This window comes from Gopherus flavomarginatus, chromosome 5 (assembly GCF_025201925.1).
Source record: "Gopherus flavomarginatus isolate rGopFla2 chromosome 5, rGopFla2.mat.asm, whole genome shotgun sequence".
NCBI lineage: Eukaryota > Metazoa > Chordata > Testudines > Testudinidae > Gopherus > Gopherus flavomarginatus.
This window is the reverse complement of record NC_066621.1, coordinates 126,514,076-126,526,416: the sequence shown is the minus strand read 5'-3', so window position 1 is coordinate 126,526,416 and position 12,341 is coordinate 126,514,076. Positions and strand designations below refer to the sequence as shown.

Here is a 12,341-nt window from a genome sequence, read left to right as displayed (position 1 = left end):
CTACACCAAGCTGAAGTAGCCATGCTTGGTACAGAGGAGCTATTGATATGTGGAGACATACCTATCTCATAGAGCTGGAAGGGTCCCTGAAGGGTCATCAAGTCTGGCCCCCTACCTTCACTAGCAAGACCAAGTACTGATTTTGCCCCAGCTCCCTAAGTGGTCCCCTCAAGGATTGAACTCACAACCCTGGATTTAGCAGGCCAATGCTCAAACCACTGAGCTATCCCTCCCCCCAAGCTGCCAAGAGGAATCCTATATCCCAAGCTGTGGATCTGCAGGCTAGTTAGATGGCTGATCTGCAGGATAGCTGATATGAAGCTGCTCTTGCAGCCTAGAGGCTGTAATAATCCCTTTCGATACCGTTCCAGTCTGTGCTGCAGCCTCTGAAAACAGCAGATGATGAATCCACAGGTTGTCTTGAATCTTTTGGCTCTGCTTTGCTTCTTGCCTAACATCCCTAAAACCCATTTCACAGGGACATGTAACAGCCCCTGTGAAATTGAGTTCTGCTGCCCAAAGGGTGTGTGAACCATGTATCTTGTCTCCTCACAACACATTGATTTGGCTGTGTCTCAGACTAAGTACAGAGAAGGAGGGTCTAGATTCTGCACCGACAGGGCTAGCTCCAGCTTTTTTGCCGCCTCAAGCTGTGAAACGGGGATAAAAAAAAAAAAAAGACAAAGCCACGATCGGCGGCACTTTAGCGGCAGCTCTACCGCACCGCTTCATTCTTCATTCCCAGAGGTACTGAGGGTCCCGCTGATGAATTGCCGCAGAAGACCTGGATGTGCCGCCCCTTTTCATTGGCCGCCCCAAGCACCTGCTTCCTTTGCAGGTGCCTGGAGCCGGCCCTGTGCACTGAGTAGAAAACACATTCCATGGCCTTCTTCCATCCAAAATGATTGCTTTAATAATTCACTTATCACCATCATCATCTTATCTTTTGTTACTAATTACAATACAAGCATGGAAACAGATACACAAATCATTAGTATGTATCTTGACAAGAATACAATGAAGAAATATGTTTGTTAATTTAACAAGCAGCTGAGGTTTAGCCTCTTTGACTGGTATACTTCTTTTAGCAGTCAGTAAGCTGATGTCTTGAAAGTCACTGCATTCCAGCTTGCACTGTTGTCGCAATAACTTTCTCCTTTCTCTTATCACAAACAATATTTGATACAGAGATATAACTAACAATGGTAATAACTGCAGCTCAATCCAGGTTGATAGTGACCTATGTTGTTACCACCTGATGGCTGTTTGATTGTTTTTGTGAAATGAGTTGATTGGTCTCAGTCCAGTTCCTGGCAGGTGCTGACTTTCCCAAAACACATCCAGAACTGGCAGTAATGGGCACTCTTGTTAAAAGTCTTCATAGAGAAGCTGAGTATATGTGGAGACAAAATTTACCTCCCACCGTACATGTGGTGCCATAAGGTCAGAGATGTAACACATTGGAAGGGAGGTGGGAGAGAGAGAATATTGTACTGCTCCTGCTTCTGCTGCATCCACCATGGGGAAGACGATGACTTTAAACTTCAAGGTTGGCAATAACTGGCTAGATGCATTTCACTAGGGCTAAATTCATTACAGACTGCCATAAAAAGGGGAGTGAGGAGCGTTATAGAGTCATGAAGATACACGTGTACCTTACTGAGTAACTGTGATCTTTTATTGTTACCCTTGTGCTTCCTCTCTCTTCCCGTCCCTTTTCCATTTATGAGCCTCACTTATATTGCGAGAAACTTAGATTGTGGGCCCTTCTGGGTGGGGACCGGGATTTTACTTGTATTCATGAGGTGCCTACTGCAAATTTGAATGTTGTATCATTAATAGCTAGGGCCCCATGTCTGTCATAGATGTTGCAGAATCCCTGGGGTTGCCGGAGCAGCTGCTGCTCAGGCAGCCCCCAGCAGCGGTCCCTAGAGTGTTTGGCTGGAGCAGCCACGGTTGGCGGCCCCCAACAGCTGGTGCTGCTGGCCCCGGGCACGCCCCCGCCAGCAGAAGCCCCCCTCACAAGATTTAGTCAGGGATATTTCTAGTAAAAGTCATATAGCCATATAGTCATATAGGTCACGGTACATGAATTTTTGTTTATTGTCCATGACCTGTACATGACTTTTACTAAAAATACCCATGATTAAATCTTAACCTTATTAATAGAAAATAACACCATAACTTTATAAAACTTTTTAAAGAATTAACATCTCATAGGAAATACTTACATTTGATGCTGGTTAACCTGCTTTTTGGCACTGAACAGTCTACGGCTGCTGAAAACAATTAAAAAAAATAGAAGTGAGTTATGCAAGATCCTATGCTTAATATTTGCTATGGTTAGAACAATATATTACCAAAATATCACTAAACAATGACTTGTTTAATTAAAGGCTAACAGTTTAGCTAATTAGGTATACTGTACCCTGTCTCTGAGAATGGCTGGAAGAAGGTGGAAAAGTGTAATGCATCTAGTGTTGTGATAATATATCATGAGAGAGGAATTTCTTCCTGACCTTAACTAGGTCCTGATCCTATAAACACGTGTGTGTTTAACTTTAAGCATGTGAGTAATCCCATTGATTTCAATAGGACTACTCAGGTGCTTAAAGTTAAGTATGAGTAAGGCTACATTTTAGTCATGGCTATTTTTAATATAAGTCATGGACAGGTCATGGGCAATAAACAAAAAGTCACGCCCCTGTGACCTGTCCATGACTTTTACCAAAAATATCTGTGACTAAATCTTACCAACTTCCCCAGCTGTTGGGATGGCCCTGGGGTCAGCTGCACCAATGCTGCAAAATTCATGGAGGTCATGGAAAGTCACGGAAGCCGTAACTTCCATGACCTCCATGAATGATTTGCAGCCTTAAGTATGAGCATTAATATTTGCAGGATTTGGACCAGTTTATGCCATGAAGCATGGGAATAGGCTGTGAAATTTAAAACAAACAACACACACAAAAATCTACTTTTTTTTTTTAAAAGAATGCACACAAAATATTTAATAAATTCCTAATGACCCTTGGGTCACTGCCCCAGATCCAGCACATTATATTCTATTATTTGACTTAAAAAAAAAGTTAGGCAGAGCTTTGTAACCTACTTTTTTCCACTTGATTCTTTAATGAAAGGTTGACTGTAAACACTGCATAAGGACAGCATCACAAGTTTCTAAACGTCAGTAATATTCAACCTTTGGGCAAAGTTTTGCCATAATTAAGCAAAATGTACTAAGTTTTGCACTAAATTTATGCAAAAAATGAATTAGCTGTTCTAAGTAATTGAAATGGAAAAGGTATTGCTTCATAAGGCTGTAATGGCTGGTATGAAATCTGAATTGTGCTTTGGTGCAAAAAATTTCCAAATACAATACAAGACAGAGATAGTTGGGAGTTAACCTCTCCAAACTGGAATAAGAAATTAAAATGAAAAGATTGTGCAAGTTAAGGAAATCTGTGAAGCAGCCTGCATAAATGTCTGAGAACTGCAACTCCTCAGATCATATCTGGAGCAGGTTGCTTGTGATATTCAAAGTTAAAAACCATTTGGACAGAATTATGTATTTCAGTTAATATGGAAGTTAGAACTGTGCAACTACTGTTTCACCCTATTGCCATATATTATTGAGAGCCAGAACTCAGAGTAGCAGATAAGAAGCAGACAGAAACATTTCATATCACATACTGGGATCATATGGATAGTGAGAATAAGGGCATATCAAAGAAATGTGATTAATTCTAGTATATTTCTGTCAAATATGAATCAGGAGAGGAGAGTGTATTTGGAAGCATGTTGCAGCTGTAAGAATGAATTTCTTAGCAGAGATCCAAAGAAAAGCAAAAGCTATAGCTAAACAACATCAACGTGCAGACTGACAATATATTGGCACAGACAAGCCAAAGAGTCAGTACTCTTCCTCCCATCACAATTTTAGAAAAATAAAATTGTAAATGAAGCACACACTGGAGCTTCTGATTCAGCTTTTGGTGCTTCCTCTGTGCCTAACAAAGAGTTATTTGCATTATCTTCTTATTCATACTCTTGAGTCTGAATTTTAGTGATTATTAATACCTGAAGATTAGCAGTATCATTAGCTTTATTTCCTTTGACCGTCATCCCACAACAAGCAAAAATGGATGAGGCAACAAAGAGGATAAAATGTTGGATTCTTAGTTCATAAGCAACCAATATAAAACTGCACTGTTATGAAAAGGCAGTGGTTGACTAGCTTTCCCTTATAAGCTCAATTTTATCACAGCTATCTGATCTTCACTCAAACTAAAACAATCTCCCTGATTCTTCTCATGAGTGCTCATTCCTCTGCCACAGAAAATTAAGGTGTGCATGGAACCTTTACTCTGAAGTTCCAGACTTCCTAACATTTGCTTTGTGAAAACATTACTCTAAAGTTTGAATTTACTTCTCTGTAAAGAACAATGAACATTAATATTACTTTATGAATAACAAAGATTAATAGTATCAGAGGCATAGCTGTGTTAGTCTGGATCTGTAAAAGCAGCAAAGAATCCTGTGGCACCTTATAGACTAACAGACGTTTTGGTGCATCTGATGAAGTGGGTATTCGCTATAAGGTGCCACAGGATTCTTTGCTGCTTTTAAAGATTAATAATAGATTATAATAATTTACCAACATTTGGGGAAATTTTTCAAAGTGCTAAACACTCACATCTTCCACTGACTGCAATGAGAACCCTTGTATTTAGCATCTTTGAAAATCAGGCCTTTTTGGGGTTTCATTTGTTTGTTTTTAAAAGATGAAATGCTCTATATTTCTTCTGAAGTAACTAATCTGTGTTTACTGCCACAAACCTATCCTAATGAAGGTTTTTTTGTTTTTGTTTGCTCTATGCAATTTACTTAGCATCAGCAACAAAACAGAGTGAAATGAAGGGAAATCAAAGACAGACTCACAGCACTAAACATCATTAAATAAAAGTAGTATCTTTCTATCATCACCCGAATGAATAATAAAACAAGATGTTAATGTGAGAAAAACAAGCACACACAGAATTACTGGATGACTTTTCATATTTATTATTAGTGGGAAGCAGCCAACTGACATCAGCAAGGAACTGAACCAGCAAAAACAAAACTTTCTACCACCCAATTTCTGTTACAGGTCTATTCTAATGCAAAGTGAAGGAAGGGGCTAAAACTGGGTGTAGAAGTTTCATGTTTGGATGTTTTTACCTTTGGCTGAAAGGATTTTGTTATAATGAAAAGCCATGTGATCCCTGATCAGGTACTGGTTATTTAGTCTCCGGGAGGAGTCAATGCAAAAAGCTATAAAATTAAACACATGTGAATGTTATAAAAAGTAGTGTAAAGATAGTTATTACTTAATTACAGTTCAAACCCAACACAGTTCCAAACAAGAGCTGCAAAGATGGCAGGCAGTTACATAATGGAGGCCACAAGAACCAGAGCATTGGGCTGCCCTTGCCTTTCTCCTCCCAACTTCACAAGCGACATGCCCTAAGGGGACACTTGTCTTTCCTAACAACTTCAGAATCATGGTACTTTTGGGAAAGGGTACCAAGGCTTTCACTCATGCTTGGTTCTAGGATGTCATTTCTCCCTCCTACCTTTTCTCCTTTCCCTGCAGTGTTAGTTTGCATTACAACCCCAGATTCAGTGTTTAAGCACTCTTATTCCATCTTCTACAAGATCATACTGCATCTCTAAACCAAACTGCAATTTGGTGGTCATCAAAGTGTGCTAATGCTCCCTCCCCTCTCTTTAAAACTGAATAGTGTATGTCTGACAGCCTCAAATCCAGGTGTTCTACCCATGAATCCAAGGCACTTTGTCTCTCTCACATTAATAGGCTGGTTTGGTAGCATTTTCATAGTTAAAATGCTGAGTTGATAAAGTCCCAGTTTTCCATCACTTCCACCGCATCCATCCAACCCCAAACTTTTAAAAACTTTTATTCCAAACCAGTAACAGAATATATGTTTAAATTTCATCAGTATAAATAAATACATTTAAAAACAATACTCAGTTAGCTGTCCCTCCCCTCCATTTACCTGCCAGCCCCTAAGGTGAGGGTCTGCAGGAAAATGTTATTCACATTGTTAGAAGGTTTAGTGATATTACCAACTGTTATATGGGAAACAGAGATTCCTAAACTCAGGACATTGTGGATAAGGGCCTGATGCTGTGAAATGTTGACAATAGTGAGAGTTCAGCACACTCAGCACCTTACATGATCAGATTTGTCCCACAGAGTCCTAAACCATTTTCAATCATTTATTTTTATTTAAACATAATCTTTGTCATTCATGTTTAAGATATCTTAGGACACAAAAATTTTAGCTTGGACAGAGTTCAAGAAGTCCCTGTAAATATAGGCACTGTTTTAGCAGGGCATTTAAACACATATTTAAGTGGTCTACAGAACAGAGGGGACTACTCACAATCTTAAAGTTATACATATGCTTAAGTGCTTTGCTCAATGGGAGCCATAGCTTCTTCATCACCTGAATGGAAACAAGCTCAATATCATATTAGAATACATATTATTCGTTCTATTTGAGCTATTAGCTCATAAGAAATAACACTTAAAGGTAATATTTTTACCTTTTTAGCTGTAATTTTATGTATTCTAGCCAGCAAAAGCACCAAGATACATAAAACCCAATGTGAAAAGACCAAATGTCCTTTCAGTAAAGCACATTTGTATATTACTATTATTAAAACTTCAGTAAAAATTTAAGTCAAAAGTTTTAACAAAAATATTTTTTTAAAAATCATAAAATGAACATGTCCATACAAAGCAACAATGACAACTATTTTACCTAATCATACATATTACTTACCATTACTCTGAGTACTTAAATGTCCTTTAAATGGGCTTGCTGGACCATATCTGGGAATGGCTGGGTATTCGCTCACTTAAACAAAAATGTCAAGCAATTAGAAGGAAATACATATTTTGACAAATAGGATAAAGCAGAACATGTTTCTTTAAAGCTGCGAAGGTCTGTTTAAATCAGTTATTATGAGAAATTTGAATCTGCGGCAGCCAATCATTACTGGAAGGGTGGACTTTATTTAATGCTATAACGTGAACATCATTACAGTTCAATGAGCTTCACATATTACCTAAATACCAAAGTATGATTGTTGAGAGACAGCGTGGGTGAGGTAATTTCTTTTATTGGACCAACTTTGGTTGGTTAGAGAGAGACAAGCTTTCGAGATTACACAGAGCTCTTCTTCAGGTCTGGAAAAGGTACTCAGAGTGTCACAGCTAAATACAAGGTGGCACAAATTGTTCTGCATAGAGAATGGTCCCTTCAAAGGAATGTTCCTTTGAAATATAACAACTACTTATGCTAAACAATATGTGCCACCTTCTATTTAGCTGTGACACTCTGAGTCTGTTTCCCAGACCTGCGGAAGAGCCTGTGTAAGCTTGAAAGTTTGTCTCTCTCACCAACAGAAGCTGGCCCAATAGAAGATATGACCTCAACCACCTTGTCTCTCTAATATCGTGGGACTGACACAGCTACAACACCACTGCATACAAAGTATGACCGTGATGTTTTCATAGATTCATAGAGTTTAAAGCCAGAAGGAATCATTAGATCACCTAGTCTGATCTCCTGTATATCACAGTCCATTAAATTTCACTCAGTTATCCTGTACAGGGCCCAATAAAAACTCGTGTTTGGCTAAAGTATAACTTCTTTTAATGTTTTATTGTAACGACTTTAAATCCATTACATCAAATGATTGATGTACGTATAATTTTTTCCGATGATAGATGCTGATGTAATTTAAATTCATGCACATAATTTACACGGCTAAATTCTGAACACTTTAAGGAAACAATCTGTGCTTTCTCCTCCAATAAGAAACCATCTTGGCAATAAAAGGAGTTTGTTTCGAAGTATGCTGTGTATAGATAACCTGGTATTGCACTGGCTGAGGTCATTAAAAAAAATAATCATTCAACTTCCCAACAGTTTGATGGACTGGCAGAGATTCCATTTAATATTTTTAGATCTAAAACAATCACAGTGCAGCTATTCTATGACAAATGTTGATGCAACAACTCACCCTAGTACCAGTTGTTTGGCATAATAGGAGAATAAGCATCATAGAATCAACATATTCTGCTCAGAAAATAAATGTCTTAATATTAAATGCAGCAGCTGTTGTTCACTGGTCAATATTTTATCCCGTTAACAGTCAGTATGATTTTCAAAAGTGCTCAGCACACTGAGTGCACATGAAAATCCCATCTATTGTCTCTTATGTAAATTAGGATCTTAAAAATCACCACCTGATTTCAGAGAAACTCCACATTTCTGAAGCCATTTTTAAAAGGAAATATTGATTGATATGAGCAATAACATGCTCTGAGCCTTCACTCTATGTGGCTAATCCCAAGAATTTAAAATATAAAACAAAGAAAAAGAAAAAATCCACAAGACTCTTCTAAAACAAGATTTCTTTCTTGAAGTTTAAGTACCATACCTACTCCACTTACTATTGACTATAATAATTTGCAGTCAATTTCAAGGAACATATGATCATTGTCAAGGGCTGAACTAGCTCGTTCTCTCTCACCTGTAGATGTTAAGAGAGCCTGAAATGGTCATGTGAATGATTGCCCTGCAACTGATACATGGCACCACTGTGTGCAAGTAAAAACACATGACAAGGTGCATGGTCATAAGCAGATGTAAACACACCTCAGGTGCTCTGTGAGGTAAGAGGCTGAAAGTAACCAATAATGTGTGGTTATCTAATACACTTGGACTCTTCGGTGTCTGGTACAACTACACTCCATGAAATACACTATGCTTTTTACTATATTAATTTTTTTAAAAATTAAGATATTTGAAAAATTGTGGGAAAAGAAAGATGTCTTTATTCTGAGATACATAGTATTTTTTAAAATTAAAATTTAAAAATATTATGTTTTTTTTTAAATCCTCTAATTCAAGGTCCTTCATATTAGAAGTAGGGATGTAACTTTTACTATTCAGGTCAACACCAAAACCTAGCCATCCTTTTCTTCATCTGCATCTTTTTTCCATTCTTCATTACTGCTTCTATCCATTCTTGTTTCCTGGTTGCTTCTCTTTAACTCCTCTCCTATTCTCTGATTGCATACCCTTCCTTCCCAGTCCATATCCCTCACTGCTTCCCTTCCCATCACCTCTGCTCCATGTACAAGCAGAGAAACAAAGTGAAACTGATAAAATAGAGCAGCTCTCTGGTTATGGCCCCAATCCTGCAAAAACTTACATATCTGCTTAACTTTAACCAGATGGGAAATCTAATTACATGCTTAAAGTTTAGCACTTGGGCGAGTGTTTACAGAATTGAGGGCTATATTTGTTGCTTCTGGCACATGGAACGTAACAGTAAAGAAGGTATGGGGAACAAGATAAAATTGGTTTGCATTTGATGATTTCTAAAAACTAGCTATAAACTATAGGACCCTTTTGGCTTTTAAAGGCTGTAGTATTTTAAAGCACTGCTAATACAAATCAAAATAGAAGGGGAAATCTTAAGACATTCTTCTTTTGGATGGGTGTAATGATTTCAATGAGGGCAAAGTAGTAAATTTCTTTCTGTGTAGTTACATTAAATACACCTCTACCCTGATATAACGCAACCAGATATAACACGAATTCGGATATAACGCGGTGAAGCAGAGCTCCGGGGTGGGGGGGAAGGGACGGGAGGCTGCATGCTCCAGCAGATCAAAGCAAGTTCGACATAACATGGTTTTACCTATAACACGGTAAGATTTTTTGGCTCCCGAGGACAGCGTTATATTGGGGTAGAGGTGTACTATAGATCCTAAATAGATAGTCAAAGCCACTGTCACATGGAATCTTCTTTTATAATATAACAGCATTTCCAAACCTGGGATGTCTTAACGCTCAGTGAATGTATAGTTTTATTATACAAGCTCTTTAATGGGCTTTTTACTGTATTCCAAATGTAGGCATATTACATTTCACAGAAACAAAGCACAAATGCTATAGAAATCTTCTGACTATTCACCAGGAGCTCTGAATAGAAAAGGGAAGGAGCTATCAAGTCCATTAGCTTAAAGCATCTATCTATTTTTTGGATGCACTGCAAAAGCTATTACTCTTGAAAAGGACAGGATATATCTGTTGCTAATTTTCACATGCAACTAAATAATTTGAGAGGCACATTGTGATCTGGGTTACTACATATTTACATCCTGAATGTCTACTATACACACAGATTATTTGACCCTACAAGAAATAAAATGGGCCACGTCCAGACTGTTGCCGGATCCTATCTGTTCGTCATTTAAAATATCTTTAAAATTGGTCCTTTCTCCTGCACTTAGATCACTATCTCTTGGCTCTACCTTAGTTAATTACCTACTTGACTACTGCAACTCCTTCTCCCTGGCTTCCCTGCCTCTGACTTGCCTTTCCTCCAGTACATATCAAATGCCACTAGTAAAGTCATCGTTCTTGATCAGTGATCAGATCAGCTTAACCCCTTAAATGAATTCCTCATTTGACTTCCTCTCATCTTTCATACCAGGTTCAAATATCTCAGTCTCATCAGGGAGGCTCTTTACATTTACACTCCTGCTTTCATCTCTGCTCTTGTATCTTTCTAAACATTGCCCCTCTGACTTCACTGAAGCCTCCTGACTAGTTATCACCTTTGGTTGTGCACACACTAGTATTTTCCTTCAAACTTTCTACCATCACTACTGTGGACACCTGGATACTGGCTTTTTAATTATCATGTCACCTAGATCTGCTCTAAGCAAGCATACACAATGCAGTGGTTAAAATACTGGCAGACAGTCTATACTAGCACTCCTACCATTATTAGCAGTGGTAGTATGATGGAAGGAAATTTGAAGGAAAATGCTAGTATACGTATATTATTCGTAGCCTTCTTTCTCTCATTTGCAACCCATCTTTCATGTTGTCCTCATCGCTGGAATAGCTTCGTCTTGTGTGCCACTCCACTTAAAGGCATCCTTAACACACTCCTTCCACAGTGTCCTCCAATGAGAATTTATATTTATAGTTTTAGAACAAATATAAATATTAAATTGAATTATAATTTTAAAAAAATATTAAAATCCTAAGTATCCAACAACAAATGTGAAAGTAATAAACTAGCAATCTGCTCTAGGAATCTCCCTGTCTCTGTTACTTTTGCGTAGTGTTCATGATCTAATTTAGACCTCTATCCTGCAAAGCATGACTCTCTGAACTTAGTCAGACTGTTCACATTTAAAGTTATGGAGGTATGTCTTTGAAGGATTGGGGCCACAGATTATAAACATCAAGAAGCAGGGGACTTGTATTTTAGCTGCTTATGAAGTGGTATGGCACCTACATAATTCAGAAATCTGGGCTAGAGAGGAGATCATAGAATCAACAGATTCTCATCCAGAGCTGATCAAATGGAACCTAAGTTTTCCATCACTTTGTATGTGATGTACAGCTGAGTTGGATAATACCATCAAAATACACATTTTATAGACAGATGTCTAATTATAAGATCATCTCTAATGTATTATTTCAGGTGAAGGAATCCTGGAGAGAACAGTCCAGGAACCATAAGAGTATCCCTTTGTGCATTCTTGTAACTATAATTTTGATCCTATTCAGTTAATCATACAGTTTGGATCTGATTTTAAAGGCATTCACAGACGTGATACTCCTACTGTCTTCAGTTGGAACTGTGGCTCCTCAGCACCCCTGGAAATCAGGCACTTTATTTTTTTAACATTCATTTACATTATAGCCATCTGTAAAAGCAGCAAGTTATATCACCAGCAGATGGCACACTGTTCAGCTGTAACAAGGGAAATATTTGGTGTTACTGTACCAGCCTTTTACTATTAAAACATGTTATTTGTAAAAAACAAAACAATGATCTAAATCATCCGTCTACCACAGGAAAACCCGAAAGACAGAGCCAAGAGGGAGATATCTTGCAGAGTTTCCTCTGAGTCTTTCTCCTCAGGAGGAGCAGGGTCTGCCCCCAAACTACACAGACGTCAGGAAATTAGCTGAAGACACAAAGCCATCTAATAACAAGCCCTATCATTCCCCCATAGACTCAGGAAGACAACATTATGTCAGTTTACACTCAATTCATATTTCAAGGTTATCTTCACAATGACAAGGACTAGAAATTAAAATGTAAGGCTTATATTTGGGAGCACAGGGGGCAGATTCTTCAGGAAATAACATGGCTATAGAATATACATAAGTTTGACAACAGAGATGTTTTCTGGGGGATGTCATAAACAGATAGCTAAGGGTTAACGT

The 12,341-nt window shown here is 38.1% G+C and overlaps 1 protein-coding gene across 6 annotated transcripts in view; it reads right to left on the bottom strand.

Moving 5' to 3' along the window:
* The window catches only part of SPATA7 (spermatogenesis associated 7), a 96,801-nt gene that overhangs the window by 60,802 nt on the left and 23,658 nt on the right, over positions 1-12,341 (bottom strand). For 2 of the 6 annotated variants that reach the window (XM_050953275.1, XM_050953278.1), the window contains exons 2-4: positions 6,852-6,926; positions 5,221-5,313; positions 2,232-2,279 (exon numbers count right to left, since the gene is read on the bottom strand). In XM_050953275.1, coding sequence (XP_050809232.1) covers positions 2,232-2,279; positions 5,221-5,313; positions 6,852-6,926 — 216 coding nt within the window. The remainder of the gene's footprint in view (positions 1-2,231; positions 2,280-5,220; positions 5,314-6,851; positions 6,927-12,341) is intronic. The other 4 variants (XM_050953276.1, XM_050953279.1, XM_050953277.1 and 1 more) reach the window with 4 other exon arrangements.